General features: G+C 50.7%; 9 protein-coding genes across 9 annotated transcripts; 3 read left to right on the plus strand and 6 right to left on the minus strand.

Moving 5' to 3' along the window:
* Window positions 1–112: 112 nt before the first annotated feature.
* A1O5_07300 (uncharacterized protein) lies at window positions 113–1,947 on the minus strand (the record flags this gene model as incomplete). The annotated part of the gene is made up of 2 exons (XM_007747889.1): window positions 113–1,720; window positions 1,774–1,947. 2 exons carry the CDS (start codon window positions 1,945–1,947, stop codon window positions 113–115), a joined length of 1,782 nt encoding a protein of 593 aa, XP_007746079.1.
* Window positions 1,948–2,971: 1,024 nt separating this feature from the next.
* A1O5_07301 (oxidoreductase) lies at window positions 2,972–4,014 on the plus strand (the record flags this gene model as incomplete). Its single annotated transcript, XM_007747890.1, has 3 exons — window positions 2,972–3,415; window positions 3,474–3,711; window positions 3,749–4,014. 3 exons carry the CDS (start codon window positions 2,972–2,974, stop codon window positions 4,012–4,014), a joined length of 948 nt encoding a protein of 315 aa, XP_007746080.1.
* Window positions 4,015–4,667: 653 nt separating this feature from the next.
* Window positions 4,668–6,491, minus strand: A1O5_07302 (uncharacterized protein; the record flags this gene model as incomplete). The annotated part of the gene is made up of 1 exon (XM_007747891.1): window positions 4,668–6,491. One exon carries the CDS (start codon window positions 6,489–6,491, stop codon window positions 4,668–4,670), a length of 1,824 nt encoding a protein of 607 aa, XP_007746081.1.
* Window positions 6,492–7,922: 1,431 nt separating this feature from the next.
* Window positions 7,923–10,373, plus strand: A1O5_07303 (uncharacterized protein; the record flags this gene model as incomplete). Its single annotated transcript, XM_007747892.1, has 2 exons — window positions 7,923–8,393; window positions 8,520–10,373. 2 exons carry the CDS (start codon window positions 7,923–7,925, stop codon window positions 10,371–10,373), a joined length of 2,325 nt encoding a protein of 774 aa, XP_007746082.1.
* Window positions 10,374–12,584: 2,211 nt separating this feature from the next.
* On the minus strand, window positions 12,585–14,298 carry A1O5_07304 (uncharacterized protein; the record flags this gene model as incomplete). Its single annotated transcript, XM_007747893.1, has 4 exons — window positions 12,585–12,798; window positions 12,852–13,273; window positions 13,338–13,821; window positions 13,880–14,298. 4 exons carry the CDS (start codon window positions 14,296–14,298, stop codon window positions 12,585–12,587), a joined length of 1,539 nt encoding a protein of 512 aa, XP_007746083.1.
* Window positions 14,299–15,171: 873 nt separating this feature from the next.
* Window positions 15,172–17,101, minus strand: A1O5_07305 (uncharacterized protein; the record flags this gene model as incomplete). The annotated part of the gene is made up of 9 exons (XM_007747894.1): window positions 15,172–15,471; window positions 15,517–15,555; window positions 15,607–15,812; window positions 15,862–15,964; window positions 16,014–16,184; window positions 16,239–16,447; window positions 16,498–16,665; window positions 16,728–16,787; window positions 16,843–17,101. The coding sequence occupies 9 exons, from the start codon at window positions 17,099–17,101 to the stop codon at window positions 15,172–15,174; spliced, it is 1,515 nt and encodes a 504-aa protein (XP_007746084.1).
* A 647-nt stretch (window positions 17,102–17,748) lies between these two features.
* On the minus strand, window positions 17,749–18,626 carry A1O5_07306 (uncharacterized protein; the record flags this gene model as incomplete). The annotated part of the gene is made up of 2 exons (XM_007747895.1): window positions 17,749–18,238; window positions 18,298–18,626. The coding sequence occupies 2 exons, from the start codon at window positions 18,624–18,626 to the stop codon at window positions 17,749–17,751; spliced, it is 819 nt and encodes a 272-aa protein (XP_007746085.1).
* Window positions 18,627–19,186: 560 nt separating this feature from the next.
* On the minus strand, window positions 19,187–21,420 carry A1O5_07307 (uncharacterized protein; the record flags this gene model as incomplete). Its single annotated transcript, XM_007747896.1, has 7 exons — window positions 19,187–19,451; window positions 19,526–20,062; window positions 20,118–20,215; window positions 20,268–20,404; window positions 20,458–20,711; window positions 20,774–21,052; window positions 21,113–21,420. 7 exons carry the CDS (start codon window positions 21,418–21,420, stop codon window positions 19,187–19,189), a joined length of 1,878 nt encoding a protein of 625 aa, XP_007746086.1.
* Window positions 21,421–21,767: 347 nt separating this feature from the next.
* Window positions 21,768–22,861, plus strand: A1O5_07308 (uncharacterized protein; the record flags this gene model as incomplete). Its single annotated transcript, XM_007747897.1, has 3 exons — window positions 21,768–21,870; window positions 21,942–22,259; window positions 22,305–22,861. The coding sequence occupies 3 exons, from the start codon at window positions 21,768–21,770 to the stop codon at window positions 22,859–22,861; spliced, it is 978 nt and encodes a 325-aa protein (XP_007746087.1).
* Window positions 22,862–22,932: the final 71 nt, after the last annotated feature.

The following is a 22,932-nucleotide window of genomic DNA, read 5'->3' on the forward strand; positions in this document are numbered from 1 at the left end:
TCTCACGAAAACTGCAGTGTCTAAAGGCACCCCGTTCCATCTAGCTATGCGTCATCTGAGATACGAGGGAATGAAATAAGAGTAGAGAAGGCCCTGCAAAATGCTGCCAATATTAGACTTCCTCGGCAGATTTCTTCTTGTTCTCATCCGCTAGCTCCTGCTTCGTTCGTTCATCGCCCGTTTCTGTCTCTATTGCTGTCCCATCAGCCGAATCAGGCTTACACTCGCCTTGCTCGCTTGCAGCTGCCTCCCTTGCAGCCTTGGCGGCGGCTTGTTGCGCGGCAGCAACCTTTTTCAGACTCTTCCACTCCATGGTCAAAGCACCAAGAATGGTTGCCGCGGACACGGCCACCCCGACGTAAAAGGCATTTCTGAGTGCGTCGTTGTATGCCACGAGCACAGAGGGTAGGAGCTGCGGAGGCACGATGCCACGGAGGTCAGTGGCCCCAACATGTGTGACCACGTCTGCGTTGACGCCGGGAATTTTCTTCAGGTCCGAGGCAAGGGTGTTGTCGAAGATGTTGTTCGCGACACTGACGAATATTGAGCCGCCTAGCGTTTGCGCAAAGAACATCATCGAAGCGCCCGTGGGCACGTCCTTGCGGGCCAGTGCGACTTGTGCAGCGACACTGGGCTGTTGCATGCCTAGCCCCAATCCCAAACCCCAGATGGCCTGGTATCCAATCCATTTCGGGTGTGCTGTAGTTGTTGTAAACGTGGAGATAAGACCTGAGCCAATGGACGTCAGTAGGCATGAAAGGTACATCCACTGTGTGAAGTAGCCGATCTTGCGGGTTGCGAAGCCGGCGAGCATGGAGGAAATCGTGATACCCAATACAGCTGGGAGGTTCATGATTCCTGAGTGAACAGCCGAGGCACCTTTGATGGCTTGGAACCAGATAGGGAGGAAGTAAACTATGGTCATCATTCCTGAGCCACTGAAAAAGGCATATAGCACGCCTGCTGAGACGGAGCGGTTCTTGATAATCCGTGGGGGAATAGTGGCGTCCTCCTGGAAGACATGTTGAAGGTAGACGAAGATGATAAAGAGGATTCCCGAAAGGATTAGCAGGACAATGATACGTGCGTTGGACCAGTTGTATGTAGTGCCACCCCACTGCAGGGCCAGCAGGAGACAGACGATAGAAGGGATAAAGACCGCTGTTCCGATTGGGTCGAGTTTCTGGAGTTGTTCTTTGAAGGGTACTTTGGTCCTCTTAGTGGCTGCGGCCGGGAGTTCCAGGACGAAGAATAACAATACCATCATAGCTCCACCAACGGGCAAATTGATATAGAAGCACCACCTCCAGGAGACTTTGTCGGTAAAAACGCCACCCAATAGGGGCCCAGCGACCGAAGCAATGGCAAAGACGGCGCCAAAGATGCCGGTCCAGGCAGGTCGCTTCTGCAACGGGACAAGATAGACGATCATTGTAATTGCCCCAGAGAAGATGCCTGCGCTACCGACGCCGGCGATGGCACGACCGATAATAAGCGCGGTGGAGTTTGGTGCAGCGCCACAGACCAGGGAGCCCAACTCGAATATCCCTACACAGACAATATATACGGTCTTGGGGTTGTAGAAGGTGTAAATCCGACCGATCAAGAGTTGGAAGGCAGACATTGTGAGGAGATAGGCCGATGCATACCAACCGACGTCTGCAAGGGAGTTGAAGTGATTGGTGATGACGGGTATGGCTGTTGCAATGATCAGACGGTCCTGTACAGCACGTTAGTCAGAGAAAGAGGGCCAGGGTAGTTTGGTGTTATTACCAATGCAACGAGGAAAGCAGTACACATCATTGCGGCAACAATGACAATGACCTTTGAGAGAGGCGGGTATTCCTCCTGTTCAACAGGTCCAGTACTGGGCGGATTTGACGCTGGTTTGACAGGCTCTCCGCTAGAATGGCTGTTGGAGACTGTGGACAGGTCTTTCCGCGCCATATTGGTCGAAGGGGTAAGGGAGCTGGTTATACCAAAGCAATTGTGAAGACCGAAGTTGGAGCACAGACAGACATGCTAACACGGGAACGACGAAGAGGATATTATTAATATTGAAGATTGGAGACGGATCTCGTGTTCTCCTTCTTGACGAACCTACCATGGTTGCAGTTGGAAATAGGCCCCAGGCAAATGGACCTGTATGCTCTCTCGGACGCGAGAAGGAGATTTCGAGAAGTAGCCATACTGAAACCAGCCGTGCAGTAAAGCCACTTCTTTCAGACGTGAAGCAGGGATCAATAGGGACTGGAGGCGTCAAGAACTGGTGGGCGCCGCGATTCGGGCCCGAGGGCCAACCTGCGTCCGAGACGAAGCGCCAGGAGGTGACGATCTGATTCACGGGACAGGAGGTGGGCGAAGGTACCCAGGTTGATATGGAGTCGCTCAACAAGGACAACATTCTCGTTTCTCCCGATTGGGGAACCTTGTATCAGGTGTTTATCTCCCTGTGCTTTGACGAAGGACGTCAAAGGGTGCGTAGGAGGCGAGTGGACAGTGCAGCAATTGAAACTGTAAATATTCAGTCAAATGACACGATAAAGAAGGCCCTATTGACCCTAATCTTGCCCTAATGCGGAAATATTCAGTCAGACGAAACATCTTTTTCCCGTTGGCTGGGATTTGGCTCACCACTGACTTCACTTTTCCCTTCTAACTCACCCAGGATTTCTCTTCCGCCTCCAACGCCACCTTGGAAATTTCCCTGCGAATTGTGATGCGATTGCCAGTCGTGGGCCAAGATGAAGAAGACAGAACAAAGAAAAGATGATGCCGGGAATGTTTTCCGCATCGGCGCTCCACGTGAGACGCCTCCGTGACATCAGCGTCGGGTCTCAGGTCCTTGGATGACGTTGGGATTAAGGTAACCATGAAATATCACGATTCAACACCTCATTTCTTCCATTCCTCATATCTTTGTGCGAACTTCTTCCTCTCTTACACAAAACTGCTTCCTTCTCGCTAAACCATGGAGACAATCAAAAACACAGTCAAGGAGGCCACCAGCAGCAAAGGCCAATTTGAGCAGGGTTTCCTGCCGCCCGTCTCTCACCAAGACCCTCCCGGCACAGAGGGTGACTTGCCTGTTGGGCCCATCCATGACAAGCTTCCAACTGCAGATGGCGGATGGCAACCATACAAGGCGGCGGGGAAGTTAGAAGGCAAGAAAGCCCTCATCACCGGCGGAGACAGCGGCATTGGGCGGGCCGTAGCCATTCTGTATGCAATGGAGGGCGCAGACAGCTTCATTGTCTACTTGCCAGAAGAAGAAGAGGATGCCCAAGAGACCAAGCGCCGCGTCGAGCAATTCGGGCGGACATGCCATCTCTTCTCCACTGACCTCCGACGACCAGAGAACTGTCAGAAGGCTGTAGAGGCTGCTCTGCAGGCCATGGGTAGAGTCAACATCCTTGTGCGCGAGGCAGACGGCAATCATTGTATCTTCGTGTGTGACTGACACAGTTGAACAGGTCAACAACGCCGCTTTCCAAATGATGCAGATGGACATCACAGATATTCCCATTGAGCAATGGCACAAGACTTTCGACACCAATATCCACCCCTACTTTTACCTGGCCAAGTTCCTTATTCCGCACATGAAGCGCGGTGATGCCATCATTAACGATGCCTCGATCAACGCTTACATCGGTCGCCCAGATCTTCTCGACTATACATCTAGCAAAGGAGGCAAGTTTTCTTCTTCCTTTCGTTAGTACGCACCAGACCCTTTCTGACTGATCTATAGCGATCGTCTCGTTCACGCGCGGCCTGGCAAACCAGCAAATGAGCAAGGGCATACGAGTCAACGCCGTCTGTCCCGGCCCAGTGTGGACGCCTCTAATCCCGAGCACCATGAACGATGATGCGCAGAAGCAGTTCACCTCGCCCATGGGCCGCCCCGCCCAACCGAGTGAGATCGCTACCTGCTTTGTGTTCTTGGCGAGCGCGGACAGCAGCATGATCAGCGGGCAGAGCTTACATCCGAACGGCGGGGTTATCGTTAATGGATGAACCATGGATGGGATAGATGATAACGATTACTGTGACGGTGATGATGCGACATCATAGCCTTGACGGGTTCACATGCGCGAGCGGGAGGCCGCGTCGTGATTAGTCCTGCCGGAAGTCTTCCCGCCAACCAAAGGGGCAGGAATTCTCAACCTCGAGCAGAGAATGGTAGACAGATCAGATCAATTCAGTCATTTCAAAGCGATCATCCGTGAGCTCTGTAGCTAGCTACCTGATGAAACTGTGGAAGTTGACATCCTCGAGCGATAACCACGACTCGCTGCGAAGACAGTCTATTTTCATCTTCAGTGCTGGCACAAGCTGAAGGGAAAACTTGCTTCGTCCAACATGGATAGCAAGCTCTAGGATCCGGCCTGCCCTAGCCTACACACATGGCTACCCACAGAGCTACCTATGTAGCCACCATGAACGCCACATGCACACAAACAACGGGTATCTCGTCTCAAAATAAAATAAAAAGTCATTCAAAGACCCGGGAAGGGGGGGGGGGGGAGGGGTTAATGCAGAACAAAAGGGAGAGAACCGGGCTCCAAATCCTCCTCCTTCTCCCTCTTCGACCACCTCTTCATGCCCCCAGGAGAGTATATCATTGGTGCCTTCCTTCCTTGGCCGGACCAGGACCAGACCAAGTAAGTCTAAGTGCACGCTGTCACGACTGTCATGCTGTACTGCCGCTCGAGTTGGGCGAGCAGGGATGGCGCCTTGGCGGATTCACTCCCCGCAGCAGTCATGGCGGTCGCAGTGCTAGTGCTGCCAGGAGCGGGCGAAGCCGCGATGTCCAGGATCGAACCGGCGTCGATGGACGAAGGGCGTGATGGCAGCGCCGAGAATAGAGGAGACGGGAAATCTGCCTCTGACAATGATGACGATGACGATGCCGATGATTGTGCCGGCGCTGGGGGTGGAGTAGCCGTGTACGCTGGAATGGCAGGCACGGGAGGAGGTCGCGTTTGGCCGCCCGGGGACAGCGTGCGGAGCACGTACTGGTAGGACCTCCGGGCTGAAGATTTACGGGGAAGAGGAGGAGGAGAAGAGCTCGAGAAGGCCGCCGGATTTGCCGACATTGATTCAGGAGCAGAGGCGAGCAGGATGGTCAGGTCTTGGATGGAGATTCTTGAAGATTTCAGGCCGGAGGAGGAGGGAGGAGCTGGGAGAGCCATGATCGTGGAGGCAGACGTAGAGGTGGTGGTCTCTGACAACGCTGTATCTGCGGATTCGTTCGAAGCTGCGGGCTGGTTCTCAGCACCCGTGCCCAAGGTTGCAGACTTGTTGTCCTCGCCACTCATCGCGCTCGTGGGTATATGCTGAAAACCCAATGGTTCATGTCGGGACTCGTTGTTGTCGTGAGCTGAGGGAGCCACGTCTGTCGACTTCGCCCTTCTCCAGAACGTCGTCTTCTTGAACGAGACGTGGGAGGTCTGTCGCCTCAAGCTTTCGTAGAGCCTTTCAAGCGACGATGTCGTCTTGCTCAGCATGTCGTTCATATCAGTGAATGCCCCCGAGGCGCGATGCGAGATCCCCTTTCTGAAATTCAGCTTCTCCAAGGCGTGCAAGAACTCGGCCATAATGCCCATGGTCTCGTCGACTGACACTCTCAGACGCGCTACGGAGCCGGCTTGCTTTCGGACTTCCTTCCGTAGCTGGTCTAGATACCTCTTTTCGGTCTTGGTCGTGCAGTTCCCGCGCTGTTCTGCTAGCTGGGCGAGCAGGCGCTCCAGCTTTTCCGACATGGCTTGCAGCTGCGATTTGATGGCTTCGGTTTCACTTTGGCTGTTGCTGATCTTCTGGGCGAGATCGGCCATGCTCCCTTGAAACAGGTTCTTGAGAGACTTGAAATCTTGCTTATTTGATCGGATGGAGCAGAGGATTTCCTGGACGTCTTTGCGGTATGTCGACACGCATTCACCATAATCTTCGATCTTCTCGAACATAGAGTCCAATCTCGGCAGGACGAGGCCAAACCTCTCGCTAAAGATGCCATTGTCAGCAAACTTCCCTGGACTCCCGCGGCAGATAACACACCATATCTCGAGTAGAATGAGTCTGTCCATGTCGTCCAGAGTATCCTTGACTTCCCGCCTAGCTTCTTCGATCTGAGCCGAGAGCTCATCCCAAGACCAAGGCAAACCGCCAGCTGCGCCATCGCGGTTCAGGCTCTCGGGCAAGAGGCTGTTTCGGCTGCTGAGATAGTCTTTGAACTTCTGCCAGGTGCGTTTCAAAGTTCTCAGATTAGCGTTCCACTCTGCTTTGCGTGGATGGTCCTCGCTATCATCAATGTCTTTGACATATCCTCCAATCAGACGAAGCTTTGGTAGCAGGCAGTGCTGCAAATACTCGAAATCTTGTCTGTGCTTCCTTTTGGCATCTTTGTGCCATTCTAGATTCCTCAACAGAGCGTGAATCACCTTTGCAGCATCGGTGATGTCGACGGCAGACCAGCCAAGTTTAGTAACAGACATGACGGGGATTATGCTGAAGTTGACAGGAAAGAAAAAAAGACGGTATCGTCAAGAGCGGCCAGTGAAAGGCTTAAGTGCATTGAACTGGGGGCATTTTCAAGACATTAACCATACTTGTAGGGACGGATTATGGTGGGGCCGTCCAATAGCAGGAGCTCGGCCACCACCAAAATCTGGGGATGGCTTTGCTGACGAGGCCAGCTACTCAGCCGCCACAGGGACAAGGCTGGGGGTGATGATGCCGGATGTGATTCCGCAATCCCTCCTGATGACTGTGCCTTGTGCCAATCGGGGCGAACTTGGAGCCATTCAGAACAAGCCTCGGTGAAAGGCGCCAGACGAACAAGACGCTAGGTAGAGTTTGCTGTTCCTCGAAAAACGTAGCTTCACGGATAGCCCAGGCCACATTTAAAGCTGTGCGTAACGCAGCCCTGCCGAACGGAATCGGGAAGCATTGGAACACGCCATTGAATAACCGACTCTTGTTGAAGGATCAACAAGCATGAGACCCTAAGAACCCAATCCATGGGCCTCAGTTAGCCCAAGCTTGATGAAATGGGCACAGCCTACTCGATATTAGTGGGGGGCGGGTGCCTCTTGGGGGCCTGAGTTTCAGGGACATTATCACCCGTGCCAGGCTAATAATAACCAACACCTGACATAAACAACATTCTGTTCTCAGGCAAAGCAGGGATTCAGATCACGATTCATTTAAGCAGTGAACGGACGACTTCGCTCCGAATTAGGCTCCACGCCATGGGCGAGGCGAGGAGATATCAAACGGTCTTCGTACTTCAGTCACTATCACTCGCCGGTGTAACAGTGGTGCGATTTGCTGAGTCATCGAATGGGGGGAGCTGCAGAATGGCCTAGTCGGTAACTAGTTGGCAGCTGGGTGCAGATTATGAGGCGATTTCCGTTTGAACAAGGCGACCGAAGCCGGAGATGTGGTGATGGAGGAGAAGGGCAAGCAAGGGAATGAATATAAAAAGGAAAGAAAAGGAAAAAGGAAAAGGAAATAAAGCTGAGGACGAGCATCTACCAGCACAAGGGATATTGTGGGGTGCGGCACGTGCGCAAGCTTGGCATCTCCTCGTGTTCGTATCTCGAAATCCTGATCTGCATCCTCAGACTAAAAAGTCAAATCGCTGCCTTCAGCTTGCTGGCTGCCTGATTTTTCACCCGCCGCTGAAGCTTCCATCCGGCCAATGACCACCATTTATCACACCGGCAATTGATGCTGAACCTTCGTCCCCAGGCTGAAAGCAATTCATATCTCTTATATCTCGATTCTTCTCGCTTTCTTCCAGATTGCGGATCGATATGACGGTTCGCATGGTGCTTCTGGCCATTTGCGACAAGCGATAGCGATCCCGCCGAAATCGGGCACTATTCTTCACTTGAATGCGAACAGGAGATCTAGCTGGCGAGATGAGCGCCGCTGGACCGCCCCAAGCCAAGGCATTCTCCTGCATTCGATGCTTTGAGCGCAAAGTAAAATGCGACAAGCAGAGCCCCTGCTCAAATTGTGTCAAGTCAAAAGTTGAATGTACATTCCGCATTCCACCAGCTCCTCGTCGCAGGAAGAAACGTACCCAAGAGGACCTTCTGCTGGCCCGACTCAAGAAATGCGAAGAGCTCCTCAAGAGCAAGGGCATTGATATTGACACCGAAGTCACATCCACTGTTGCCTCCACGTCGACAATCCTTGAAAGTCCTTCCAGCACACAACCTATAAATACCCCCCAACAACACAGCCCCAGCACAGAAAGCGTGATCGCAAAGCAGCGCGAAATCTTCGCTGCCTACCCGCCCGAACTCCAAAAATCCGGTCAGTTGATTGTGGATCAAGGGAAATCCCGCTTCATTGAAAATCCTCTCTGGGCAAGTCTCTCTGACGAGGTAAGGCGTCCCTAGCTCTCTAGACTTCAACTTCCAGAAGACCATCAGTTCGATAGGAGCAAAACCTTCTCGTTCTAATATGCCCTCTCGATTGCGGACTTGAATCACTGACGTTCATTTTTCTAGTTTCGGCAACCCAATGAAGCTATCGCCGAGTATTCCGAAGACGAGGATGAAATAGGATCTCCTCTTGAGGAGAGCACTGACTTTGTTCTCGGCTATACCCCGTCTAGCAACCCAGTTCAACATTTGCACCCCTCGCCAAGCAACATCCTCATCTTATGGCAAATCTTCCTTGACAACATCAACCCAATGTCCAAGCTGATCCACCAACCAACCCTCCATAAAACTCTGGTTCAAGCTTCCTCACAGCTGGATAACCTGCCGCGAGGTCTGGAGGCACTGATGTTCGCAATCTATAGCTCCGCTGTCTACTCGGTTGGCGATGATGAGTGTGAGATGAAGCTCGGTGAACCTCGAAAGATTCTACTCGCGAGATATCGCCATGCGACTAGGAAAGCGCTTGCCAGAGCAAGGTTCTTGGCAACATCGGAGCTGGTAGTTCTCCAGGCCTTCTTCCTTTACCTGTTGACCATGCGCGAAGACTACGACTCCCGCACCACATGGACCCTGGCCGGAGTGGCTAGTCGTGTTGCGCAGGGTATGGGACTCCACCGAGATGGAACGAGTCTTGGGGTCTCACCATTTGAGACGGAAATGCGCCGGCGCCTATGGTGGCAGATTACAACCTTGGATTTTCGGTCAGCAGAACTCAGCGGGTCAGGTCGATCGGGGGACTTCTCCATGTCCGATACCTTGGTACCGAGCAACGTCAACGACGAAGACATTTACCCGGATATGAAGGAGCCACCAGTCCCGCACACACGGCCGACGGAGATGGCGTCGTGCCTTTTGCGCTGCGAGCTAGGAAACTATTGGAAGGAGAAGTTCAAGCAGAGATCGAATGTCGCCCTCGAGCATCTCCGCATTGACTCGCCCTTTACAAGTTACCTAGAGGAAAGAGATGCCTTCATCAACGAGCTGGAACAGCGACTAGAGGAGAAGTTTCTGAGATACTGTGACCCTTCCATTCCTATACAATTCATGACTATAATAATCGGCCGAGGGGCAATCAACAGCATGAGGCTCATGGCTCACCATCCCCGCAAATGGACCAAGGGGGAAGACATTCCAGCTGCAGAGCGAGAGTATCTCTGGAATGTCTCGATGACGCTTCTCGAAGGCATCAACCTGGCACATTCATCTAAGCAACTACGGAGGTTTATGTGGCATACCAGGGTGTTCTTCGTGTGGCAAGCCTTTATCTACATTCTCAATGAGCTCAAGGAACGGACCATCGGCGACGAAGTCGACAAGGCGTGGCAAGAGGTAGAGGAGGTATACCGACATCACCCCCACTTCGTTACAGATTACAAGAAACCCCTGCATGTCGCGGTAGGTAGTCTGTGTCTCAAAGCCTACAGGGCAAGGGAGGCCGCGCTGCGTGAAACCACCAATGGCGTTTTCCCAAAGACAATCCCCGAGTACATCAAGCTTCTCCGTGAGCAGCGCGAGACTGGGCCGCTAATGCGCGCGAAAACCACAGCAACAACCGCTGCCAACTCGTCGAGCGTGGCTGTCAAGACTGTCGACAACATGGCGGTGGGAATGGAGAGCAACGACCAATATTCGGCTGTGCCGGGGTGGGAAAACGATCTCGTGACGGACCCGTCGAGCAGCAGCTACAACGCTCCGCAACTGGCCGCGAGCGGTCTTGTAGGTGGCGCGGGCGTCCCGCATCAGCTTCCGCTCCCGGCATTCCAGCCCATTCCGACGCCCTTCGCGGGTGACGGCATCATGCTCGCGTCGGAACCAAATTTTGCCCATGAGCTGGACGTAGGTGATATGCCTATGGACTGGGCACAATGGGACATTATCATGCAGGACTTTAGCGGCCAGATGGGCCCGTATCGAGGTTGAGTTATCAAGGGGGTCAGTTTATCTGCCGAGGACTTTTGTATGATAATATAGAAAAGGGGAGGACGACCCGGATATCCACGACCTAATGGACGATCTCGAGGCGGTGTGTGTACGACCAGGGATGACGATGACGATGATGACGAAACTTCGCTCAACAATTTTGCCACGAGGAAGGAGGAATGCATGAAGGAGTGCCATGCATACTTTAGATGGATGAATAAATGAAATCGGCTCAACTCCAGCCAGCCAGCCCACCCACATTCTTCATTCTGCCTTCTGTGTTACCCTTCTTTTCCCAGCAATCTTGCCATTGAATTCTTCGGAATGGTACGCCTGGTTTCGTAGACGCTCGACAGATCTCCACCTCTTGAAACGCAACCGGTCTCGTTCAAGTTGCTTTGCCACGCAACTACCAGCCCCCTCTCGGCTGTTTCTCAGTGCCTGCCGAACGAACGGTGGCCGCGGGTGTGGGCGTGGGCATGGGCGTCCACCCTCTGTGGCCTACTATGCGTGCGTGGCTACGAGTAATGGCGATAGGAATGACGATGGCAATGGAGAGTGTGTGAATCGAATCGAAACGAATCGGTTTCCATTTCTATTTCGTATTATCGCTTTCCTTCGCTGACTACCCTCAGCTAGCTTGCTGGAGCTGGTCGAGGCGTCTCTCCTTGACCTTGTCCGTTGTGGCTTCGAATTTCCATGTCTCCCAAAACATCTCCGAGGTTTTCCATACCCACTGGCGACCTCCATAGGAAACTGGGACGTATTCTTCACAAGAGAATTCTCTTGCTTGACGGTACCGGAGTTCTTTCAGTCTTGGTTTTCAAGTTCCTGTTCGGTAGATATAAGACACTTGTACTTTAGCGTCTCCGTGATTCCCCCCAGACTACATTGAATCTTCTCGGAGGCGTGCCCCTTCAACATCACTTTCATATTGTCCTTCAGCTCCTTGTATCTCTCAGCAAAGCCAACTTCGACAACCCATTTGAACCTCCCACATCTCGTCGCAATTATTTTCCCAAGGCCACTCAATCTAGAGTTTTGCCAGAGCCCTCGCACTGTAACCGAACACTTCTAAGTTTAGCATGCACGTGCAACAACGCACAGGGGACTGTCAGGCAGGTCAGTAATCGAGAATGCCTTCCTGGTCAGTGCCGGCAAAACAACACCACCACCAACACCACCCACAGAAAGGCAGCAGCTAAAGCAACGAGCGTCTAGCGTAGCGGCGTCGTTGAGGAGTGGAAAGGGACACAGAGGGTGCTCAGGAATAGGTAGACGGTATCAAAAATCCATAGAATACTCTCATCAAACGGTAAACTGTAAACTATCAAGCTCTCCGGCAGGGATGGCATGCTTGCTCGGCCATTCTGTGTCTGTTGCCACTGTGGTTTTTCCTTTTCCTGTTGTTGATCCACACTCAATAGCCCCATACTGCCTTGAAGCCTCTCGTCCACAGCCAAAATTGATGCTAATCCTTTTTGGTTTGACATGGGTAATAGTGCCAGCCAATGGCCGAGAATGCCGTTAGTGCGACTTGGAGCCAAATGATATTTGCGATGCATAAGCTTCCTATGCCCATAGTCATGCCATGAGGACGGAGGTGATTCGGGAATATTTCTCTGAGATAAAAAGCAGGTAGGACGGTCTAGGAAAACAACGTAGAAAAAAGCTTAGACGTAGAGCATGGCCACTCCGGAGGACAAAGCAGACTTGTTAGTGCCACCTAGATAGACCACTTGGATAGCATACTCCACGAGCAAAGCGCAGAGAGCGCCAACCTAACCAATACAGATAACATATGGCCGTGATAGCAGATCAACCACGAGGACAGCTAGGACGTTGCACACGAAAAACACAACGAGCCAACGGTGCTCTCCATTCTAGTGAGCAACAAGGATGCAAACCTAATCGTACCACAGTTTCAGCAGGTTTTCCTGTCGATCTTCTAATGGTATGTGCAGATTGCCACTTTCGACCTCTTTGGCGCTTTGATAGCACAGATATTGGAGCAGTTAAGGACATCCACAGATATAGACAAGGTCTCACTATGTGGTAGCCATATAGTCTTGACGTCGTTCACGTGCTCCTTCCTGTTTGGATAAATTGCGGTGTTGAAGTAGAGGTGGAGATAGCACCCATGACAGCACTGTCTTGACAACAATGCTTCGTGACAAAAGCCAGAGCAGCCTTTCCACCTGCAGTTCTTCCTTAGGCTGCTCTCTTCTGTGTGATATGAGACTCATCTGTAGCATGCAGCTCTGGTATAGCGAGCTCATCACCAAATATGCCGCCGATCTCTTCCAAAGTCTTACCCTTCGTCTCTGGTCCATAAAGCCAAATAAGCAAGGCACCTACTGGGCCAGCGCAAATAAATACAAGGAAGTACTTCCATCCAATATCACCAAAGGCATACAAAGCGCCGCTGTTACATACGTTAGCTAGTCCATCGAAGTCTGTGAGATTAGCTGCACTTACGTAATCAGAGCACATACGCTCAAGTACAAGCATCCGATAGATAGGGTTACACCTTTCGCGCGCAAGTGAGAGGGCATAATCTCTGAGACATACACGTACGGCGTGCAATCCCAGGTAAGTCCGTAGACGGCACAATACATGAAAAAGGCCCAGATACCAGCAATGTTGGCGGAGCGATTGGCCGTGCCCGCGTATTGGGCGACAATGGCTGTCTCGATGCATAATATAACCACCTGTCCTGCAATACCACAGACCATTATTTTGATGCGGCCAAGTTTGTCGATGCCGAATGCGCCGATGGTCGCAACAGTCAATGACAGGAGCACGTATCCGCCGGCCAGATACAACTGCTGCAGAGTCGACATTCCGAGAATCGAGTAAAAATATGGCCCATAATTGTTGATAACAAGGACTCCAGTGGACTGACAGACGGATTCGGTCAGCCTCTTGCTATTGAAAAGAGACATGATGTAACTGGGTACAAACCTGACCTACTGTGCCGATGAGGCAGCACAGAAGTGTACGACGTCTCCATCTCTTGTCCGCAAACATCTGGATATATGAGACATTGAGTTCTCTTTCGGTAGCCACTTGACGTTCGATCTGAATGGTCTCCAGTTTCACAAAGGTATCGTCGCCGCTGTCGCCATGGATCAGCCGAATGACTTGCTCGGCTTCAGCCTGCCGGTTTTTCATGACAAGCCACCGAGGAGACTCTGGACAGAAGTAGACAAGGATCATGTTGATGATGGCCAGTCCGCCGACCATGACAAAAATCATGCGCCAGGCGATGTTGGAATCTTTGACGTGGTAAAACCCAACACCCGACCAATTTGCGATGTTGTATCCGAGAACGTTGAAAATGCCAAATGTCCCGACAAGAAGTCCTCTGAGATGTGGCGGGGCGATCTCTGATTGGTATAGAGGTGTTTGCATCACATATTGGCAGGCGGCGAACCCGGCGATGAATCTGCGTGTGAGATACAGGCTCAGTCCGCTTCACACGCCTGAGGATGGTTGCAGCTTACCGGACGGCAATGAACATGCCGATGTTGACAGAAGAGGCACAGAGAATGCAAGAGATTATGTTCAGCACGCCGGTGAGCCACATAGCCTTCCGCCGGCCGAAAGTATCGCACGCCCATGCTGCGAAGAAGACACCAAAGAACCCACCAGCATAAAAGCTTCCATTGGTCCCTCCCATCAATGAATTCGAGTTTGGGCCATCGAGAGACATCTTTGACACAAACGTCGGCTGGGCTAACGTCGTGGCAATGACTGCGTTGGCGCCACCTCCAGCAATCTGTCCCGTACCAACCATCAGGACGTACCAAACATTCCTCATCTTGGTTTTGGGGACATAATAGGCTGCCTGCCCTCCAAACTCCGATTCGACAACTTCATCTTTGGCAAGGTCAATGTCATTCTTTTCCTGCCTAGTCGCCATAACAAGCTGTGCCGGTCAGAAAGAGACCGTTTAAGAAAAGCGTTCACTGGTGTTGAGGCTGGTTAATACGCGACAGGAAAAGTGGCCCAGTGCAGACATTATATACCCAGGCATTCGTCATGTACGGGCCAATGTAGACCCTCGAGAACTACCAAGCACTCAGAGTGCAGTCCCCACGGGGAACACCTAAAAACGTGGCACCGGAGATTTGGCCACCAAACTTTGTTGAACACCGCCACGTCGGGACTGGGTAGTGGCGAAACGCTCCGGCCGTCTGGGAGTTGGAAGTTGCCTAGCTTGGTCTAGCTCGACTAGCCCTCCAGCTCTAAGATAACTCGTAGACCAGAGGCTGCGGGATTGCGTACTATTATGCTCCGCTTTTGAAATATTACATGGCGCAAGAACTCGACTAGGATTAAAGCCACACGGCTCTTGTATTGTTGAATACTTTCGATGTGTATCGGCATATAGAACAGGCTGGCCATGATAACGCCTTTCTTGAGGAAAACGGATATTGAAGAGCAGTGGATACGCGGAGTACAAACTTTCAATGAGTGGGGGGCAATAGTATGTTTGAAATGGGCAGTCTCATTGGAGCAATTCACGTGTACCTGGGTAGGTATGTAGTTCAAGGCTTTGCTCAGCAACTTGAAGCCGTGTCCTTCGCTCTGTGCAAGGTGTTTACTACCTATACATTCCATTGCGTCATCGTCACCGAGGATTCATCTATAATGCCTTTTCGGGGACCTCTGCCTGCATTTCAGTTGGTCTCGCGTCTGGAAGCTTCCTTCCCGGACGTAGTCTGAAAGAGGCGAAAGGACCAGTCTTCTTCGGGTCTGTGGCATGTCAGTAAAGACTTGGTCTGTAAAAATCTTACTCACTCTGGTGATCAAGAATTTCGAAATTCTTTTGAAACTCCTCAGGCCTCTCCGGTATCACCTCGAACAGGTAGATAACCCTTGCAATGGTGAGGTGTAGTTCGTTCAACGCAACTTTCATCCCAACACACTTTCTCGCTCCCAGTCCGAAGGGCCAGTAAGCACTGTGAGCAATCTGAACCTCCTCTGCTGTGACTTCCTCACTTGGTATGTGTCGTTCTGGCCAATATTTCTCGGGATCTCGTATGTACTTTGCGTTGTAACTGGTAGCCCAACCTCCCGCGCCAACAGTTGTCTGGATTATGTCAATATCATCGCCGGGCTAATAACGTGCACCTACCCCTTCTGGAAAATATTCGTTGTTAATGATTGTTCCTCCCTTGTCGTCTTTTCAGCTTCGTCGAAACGAACAAAATCAGATGGCGCCCACCTTGAGTACAGTTCTTTCCGAGACCCCGGGTCCAGCTGATGCCATCCTGAGTGCTTCACCAACGCATGCACGTAGATACACACAACTCGTCAATTTGTCGCCTAATCGAATCTCATCGACATTGTCGAAGGTTCCATCAAGCTCTTCGAATAGCATTTCCTGGCATCGAACTTGTTGCATGAGATAGAAGAGAGTTCCAGCCATTGCTGTGGCGAAATCAGAAACATACATCGGCCGTACTGAAAGTAGACCTACATGCAGAACTTGTGTCACTTCCTGCTAGGATAAGGAGAACTCCCTCGGCGCCTAAACGTGCATGTGAAAGTGGATTACCATTCTCGTCTTTCCCGTTTAGCAGCTCCGCGCTGTCAGCCGAAGGTTCGCTGCTTAGTACGCTTCAGACTTACGTAGTGAAAGAAGTCTTTCCGGCCGCTCACCCCGACTGCGTCTGGACCCAGCTTGATTCTCTCAACGATTCTCTTGGTCGACTCTGCAACAAACTTCTTCCTCATAAAATAAATTCGAGGCATTAAGAGCGTTATTATGCCGGACTTGTGTAACCAGGGTATGATGCCACCCTTTTTAAGCGGTTAGTATCCGTCTCCACTCGTCAGACACCGAGCGTTACGTACCAATAAATAAGAGAAAACTGTGGAGTCGATAAGGTCCAGTATATATCGCAACGAAGGGTCGGTGAGCATGCCGAAGCCCCGTCCGAAAACCAGTTCGCCCATGATATCGTACGACAGATAATTAAACCAGAGAGACATATCCTTAACCTTTTCAGTCTCTGGGCTCACCAGCTGTCGGCAAAAAATGTTGATCTGATCTAGCATATAGGCTATCAATTATTAGACAACGCTGTCGTCGCTGGCTTATAGTCATGCTTACCCTCAAAAGATCGCAACGAACTCTCCGAGAAACCGTATGACAAGACTTTCCTTTTCTTCAGAGCTGGCTCCTTGTATAGTTCGCTGAAGGTATCAGTAGACTCGGGGTTCGATTGGGATGCGGTGAACAGGTCAGATTTGCGGACATTGGCTTTGTACGCATAAATGTCTGCAAAACGGGTAAATATGACCTTCTAAATCTTGATACTTTCCGGTTGGCTGGGACATTACCTTGCCATGCTTGGGGCTCGTTGAAAACGAGTTTATCGGGAGCATATCGCACTATGGGACCTGTGGTTTTCGTTATTTTAACTTACTCAACCTCATCAATATGCATTGCACCTACCATATTTCTTATGAAGGGCAAGGAAGTTGTGTGCACGATGCTCTGACAGCGCTTGGTAAAAGTCGTAGAGTGAAGTAACTTTGGCCCAAAAGGGGCCGGGGTATTTGGCCAAGGGGTGGAAATACACACGATATATCGATTTTACCACCACATAGCAAATAAGTGCTATTAGGGAAATAAGTGGGAGTAAATCTCGATGACAGATAACCCTGCCGAGGATTCGCGAGGAAGAAACTTCAGACAATACCCAGCCAGCCATGTTGTTGCTATTTTCTGTAGGATGGGTGTTTACGAGCAGTAGCTCGCAGTCGGCCTCACAGAATCAGTTCATTTATCCATTGCTCCTTGGTCATGTTGTGGTATTGCTCCGGAGGCCACCATACTTTTATGCTGAACAACCGCGGAACCACAATACGCCAGAACGCTTATCATGGCGGTGATTTCTAAAGCGCAAGCGGGCATACCGATTACCACCTAAGGACGAGCTTCTCTACCAATGCCGACTATCCTGTGCTCCCAGCTCCTCAGCATCCTCAAGGGATTTCTCGTGTGGGGTTTGACATCAGCTAAGCATCAAGGGAAAATGTCATCTGTTGCTGAACCTATAGCCATATAACGATTCTCGCCGGAGAGATCAAAGGAATAACTAAGGTATGAAATAGACATGGCATGGGAAGATAGTTTCTTGATGTGCTCAGGCTATCGAACATTATTTTTAGCAGCAACGGCCTGGCACGTAGCACTCAATATCGGCCTTTAAATCCAGGTAAGATTAAGGTCGAAGGCCTAATAGAGCAGTGTATACAATGCATGGAATTGGTTTTCAATGGGTAGTCTTAGCCGATTAGCTGCTATATTGCCAGTCTTGAGAAGCCCATCTCCGTTTGACAGCGAATATTACCTTCGCTATTTAATAGCCATCAGCCCACCATCGACTATCAAGGTAGTCCCGTTGACATAAGTACTTTCATCACTGAGGAAGTAAGAAGCAGCGTTGGCGAGCTCTTCTGGTGCTCCTTGCCTCCCTAACGGTGTCGAGTTTACCAGTCCCTCCAGGACAAACTTTCTCTTGTCCTCAGAAAGCTGTTCGAGCCATACACCCATGGCGTCCGTTCGGATAGATCCCGGGAGCACGGCGTTAAAGCGGATTTTATCCTTTCCGTAGAACTGTGCTCCAGTCCGCGTAAATGCAATGATTCCAGCCTTTGCCGACGAATAACCAGGCTGGCCCAGACCAACAATTCCGTTGACAGAGGAAATATTGACGATCGAGCCTCGAGTCTCAACCGTCCTCTCCGAGGGCATCAAGGTGATGATTCGAGGTTCTTGTTTCCGCATTTGTACCGCTTCGTGCCTTTGACAGAACCAGGTGCCTCGTTGGTTGATTTGGTACATCCTGTGTCGCGTTATAAGTTCCCGCAGTGTCCCAAATCTTTGGGTTGCAAGATGACCCACTCGTCGAAGACTTTCTCTGTCACCCCCTCCTCATCCTCAGTCAGGAGTTCAGCCTTGCCCGCACAGTTACAAGCCCAATCGATTCGACCCCACAACTTCACCGCCGTATTCACCATGTTGATAACGTCCGCTTCCAGAGCCGTGTCAAGCTTGACGAATGCCGAGTCAACACCATACCTAGCTTTCAAATCCTTCGACACTTTCTCTCCGTCGGCGACATTGATATCAGCTACAAGAACATTAATGCCTCGACTAGCTAGTTTATGAGCTGTGGCTCTCCCAATGCCCGAGGACCCTCCAGTGACAATTGCTGATTGTGGTTGAGCCATCTTGAAAGCCTGGAGTCTGGCCTCTTCAAGGAACCCCAGTGAGGCGCTTAAAAGTGGTTCGAATTGCTGCTCTTTCCGAGGAGGGGTAGATTATGTAGATATTTTCAAGCGTTCGGCTGGTTAAAGACCCATCATCCCTCGAGATCGGATCAAAGCTTGGGAAAGCAATTGATCAGGAGCACCACAAAAATTTCACGACCATGTCCAACCACCGCAGTGCTATTGCCATTGCCACTTTTGAATCCCGTATAAGACCTGGTTTTGCTCTCAAATTCTAGTAGTCAACTGCTGGTGATTGCAGTGGTCATTGCTTGGCTGCAAGTGTGGCATGAACCGGATGGAACGGCGGCGTCAACCGGGATACAAATGTGGCGCCAACCGGATGGATGAACATTTCAAGAGCAATTCTTGAGACTCCTTCAATGGAAAGCATGGGCTGATCAGAGACGGATCGCAAGACGTAGTTTGGTCGCAGCTTCAGCTTATCATTTGCTACAGAAAAAGACTCCCTCCATGGCGACCACGACTCTGCTCTGTCTCCTTTGAGCTTGGTGCCTCTTTCAAAGCGTACTGGGCGAGATCAACAAGTCTTTCACTTTTTGATCGTCTGGCTGATGGTGGCTTGCTGAATCTTCCGCAGATGCCTTCCAATTTAGCTCATATTCTTCCTTCTTATCCTTGCCATTTACCATGCCCCAAAACCATGTTATATCTCTCCCATCATAATCTCTGGTCGACCATCCGTTGCCCAAGAAAGCCCATCGATTCATATCATGGTACTTGATATCGTAGTCTTCGTATCTCGGGCTACTGATGAGTTCCATGCTGCCAAGTGTTTAAAAGTTAGCCCGAGAATACCCCCAAGTTGAGCTAGGATAATGGGAAAGGGGGTGACAAACTATTGAGTTCGCGATCCTGGGTAAAGCATGATCTTCCCATCAACCTTGCCACCTTTCCACCAACTTCGACAGTTCGAGTCCCAGACGGTTCGCTTCAAGTAGAGATCGGCGTGTTCCTGGAATTCCTTTGCGACATCCATCCTCGGCGCTAGACTTTTGATCCATTCTGCCTGAATCTTCCGAACCGCCGCGTTGAAATACCGTGTAAAGAATTCGATCATTACTACGGCACTGGCTTGGCCAAGGGGTCCGTAAGGTCCATAGTAGGTAAAGTAGTTTGGCATCTCTGGGGCCGCAATACCGAGATACGATAGGGGGTTCTCTTTGTACATATCCTGGAGATTTTTGCCGTTTGCAATAATCGAGAACCGAGGGATCCAGGTAGTGTTGAATCCTGTAGCTAGGATAATGACATCGACCTCTTCTTCTTGCCCATCTGGGTTGAGGAACCCCTTTTCGGTGATAGTTGTCAATTGTCCACCCGGATAGGTGACGACATTTTCAGCACATAGTGCTTCCAAGAATCCTATTCCAGGCCTAGAGGCTGTCAGGAGACTTATCGGGTTAAAGTCCCAGGGAGTCGGGCACCTACGTAGGTCTCTTGCATCCCACAGGGAAATCCTTTGGAATCAGAGCATCAGCGATGGTAGGCCGACATGCCAATTTCGAACGCATCTCCTTGGTGGCAATCTAACTATGCGGTCAGCGATATTGAAGACGTCAAGCAGGGTAATGAACGAACCTCCCTCGCGGCATTCGCCTCTGGTGTATTCTTGAAAAACACACCAAACCCTTCACTGATACTTAGCTCGATATTCTTTCGATATTTCAAGTAGGTTGTGGGATCTTGTCGCATAAGCCGAAGTTCTTCTTCGGTATCTTTTCATAGCAGTTTGTCAGCAGCTGTAGATCAGATAATTCCTGTGACTTACAGGCTGAATTAGTATCTGGTTCTCGCATGTACTTCGCTCCAAATGAACCAAGGACCCAAGTAGGAGTTCTTATCCAAGTATACAATTTGGACACTTCCTTCTGGATGGAAGCAATAACTTGTATGCCACTGGAGCCAATGCCACAAACTGCGACCCTCTTTCCCTTGAGGTCGAGTCCCTCTGGATAATTGGCAGTGTGCGCCAGGACACCTTTGAATCGTCCTATTCCATCAATTTTAGGCATATTCCAATGACTGAACTACTGCATTAGTTGACACAAGATAATAGAGAGCAGAGTTGTAAGCCTTCCACTTACTTTAAAGGACCTCCGGCATTGATGAAAACATCGCACTCATCCACGAATGTCAACTTTGTCACCTCGTCACGGACAGTGATCTCCCACTTGCCACTCTCTTGGTCCCAGAGCGCGTTCGTAACAGTATGATTTAACTTAGTGTACTTCAAAACATTGTACTTTGCAGCCACCCGTCTAAAGTAGCGGTGTATCTCAGGAGATTCGGAATAGAAATGTGACCAAGTGTCAGGTTCCCACGTGAACTGGTACGTGACACTTGGAACATCGCAGGCACATCCACTGTATATGATAGCCCGTTTAATCCCCTGATCAAGTAGAAAGGCAGTAAGAATGACTTACGGGTATCGATTCTCTAGCCATGTTCCGCCCACGTCACTGTTCTTCTCGTACAAGACAAAGTCTACATTCTTCAGATCATCCTGTGCGAATTTCGCAAAAGATATCCCCGACGCTCCACAGCCCAACACGACAACCCGAAGGGGTCTATAAGACTCCGAAGGCATTTCTCGAATGCGGTAGCCCCTCTCATTTTCTCGAGGCCAACCGTAGAGATCGGGGAGATCTTCCAGGTTGGGCGGAACGGAAGCATGTGCATCCCCATTGGGACCACTGAGGTGAGAGGCATGATCTTCGGTGATGGATCCCATTGTATAGGGTTACGGTTGATACGATCCACAAGATCAACTAGGAAAAAGTGTGAGGGACCATCGATGTATCCCAGTCAGCATTTTGAACTGCTTGGACCACGAGAAGCAAAGGCTTTATTTGGAGCAAAGGTAAAATATGTGAATCCACCAAACTGTGAGGCTGGGGCCTAACGGTGCCACCACTGTGTTCTAAACCGGAGGTAGGTGGTGGTGGTGGTGGTGGTGGTGGTGGTAGACCGACAGCATAGTCACATGCAAGGGAACAATTATTGAAGTAGGGGCTCAGATCTGCGCATATTCGGCGGAGAACTCTGAATGCACTCCTGTACATATCATTGTATTCCAGGATGTCGAGGACTAGTATTCCACACTTCGATGATTTGCCAAAAGTTCCAGGTCAGCCTCAAGGAAACTCGTGGGGTCTTTGGGGTCAGGAGGACCAACTTGGCAGTGCGTCTCCCACCATCAGAAGCATCTACTGGGTGCGTCCAAGGGTTTCACTAACCAGTAGAGCCAAACAGCGCTGAACAAAATCACTCCGGAAAGCCGAAAGAGGGCTGCCCAAGAGGTCAAAGCCGGAATCAGTGTATCTTTGGACCTTCCTTTGGACGCCTTCGATTATGTTATCGCCAATAGAAGGTTGTTCAAACAGACCGTTATCGACTTCAAGAAAATGAACATGGGCGTCGGCCATGATGACGAGCTACAATTTAACACACAATCGTCATCTCAATGGGATGGTCTCACGCACTGCGGTCTCCAGGAACAAGAATTATATTACAATGGATTGAAACATGAGGATATCATGAAGAACCGTGATGGCCGTAATGGGATACACAGTATGTCCCCAACGAAAGCCTTAGATACACAACTAACATGGCCAGGATGGGTTGAGGCAGGCGGCATTGTCGGAAGAGGAGTGTTGATTGATTATGTTCGATGGCGACAGGAGACAGGACAAAGCCCGGTGCCTGCGGACTCTCCTTACTCAATAACACTTTCAGAACTAACGGCGGTGGCAAACCATCAAAAAGTCGAATTCCAACCCGGAGATATTCTTCTCCTTCGTGGCGGATTCACCCTGTGGTATAATGCCGCCTCTCCAGAAGAACGAAAGCGAAAGCTTGACAAGACCGCCTTTATAGGGGTTGAGAGAAGCATGGAGATGGCACGCTTTTTATGGAATCAGCACTTTGCTGCCGTCGCAACTGATTCGATTGGGTTCGAGCAATGTCCCGTTCCGTTTGGGCAAAAAGGAGCAGTTGTCCTTCATGAATGGATTCTTGCTCACTGGGGGATGCCCCTGGGCGAGCTTTGGAACCTAGAGGGCTTGAGCGAATTGTGTAAGAAGCAGAATCAGTGGTCTTTCTTGTTCACAAGCGCCCCGCTATATGTCCGAGGGGGGGTTGGATCTCCGCCAAATGCAATTGCGCTGCTGTGAGGGAAAGGGAGAATAGATAACCCTCCCACGCAAGCGGGACAGAATTGTTAAACAGAGAAATAACCCGATTT

Source organism: Cladophialophora psammophila (genome assembly GCF_000585535.1).
Source record: "Cladophialophora psammophila CBS 110553 chromosome Unknown aczJe-supercont1.11, whole genome shotgun sequence".
NCBI classification, from domain to species: Eukaryota; Fungi; Ascomycota; class Eurotiomycetes; order Chaetothyriales; family Herpotrichiellaceae; genus Cladophialophora; species Cladophialophora psammophila.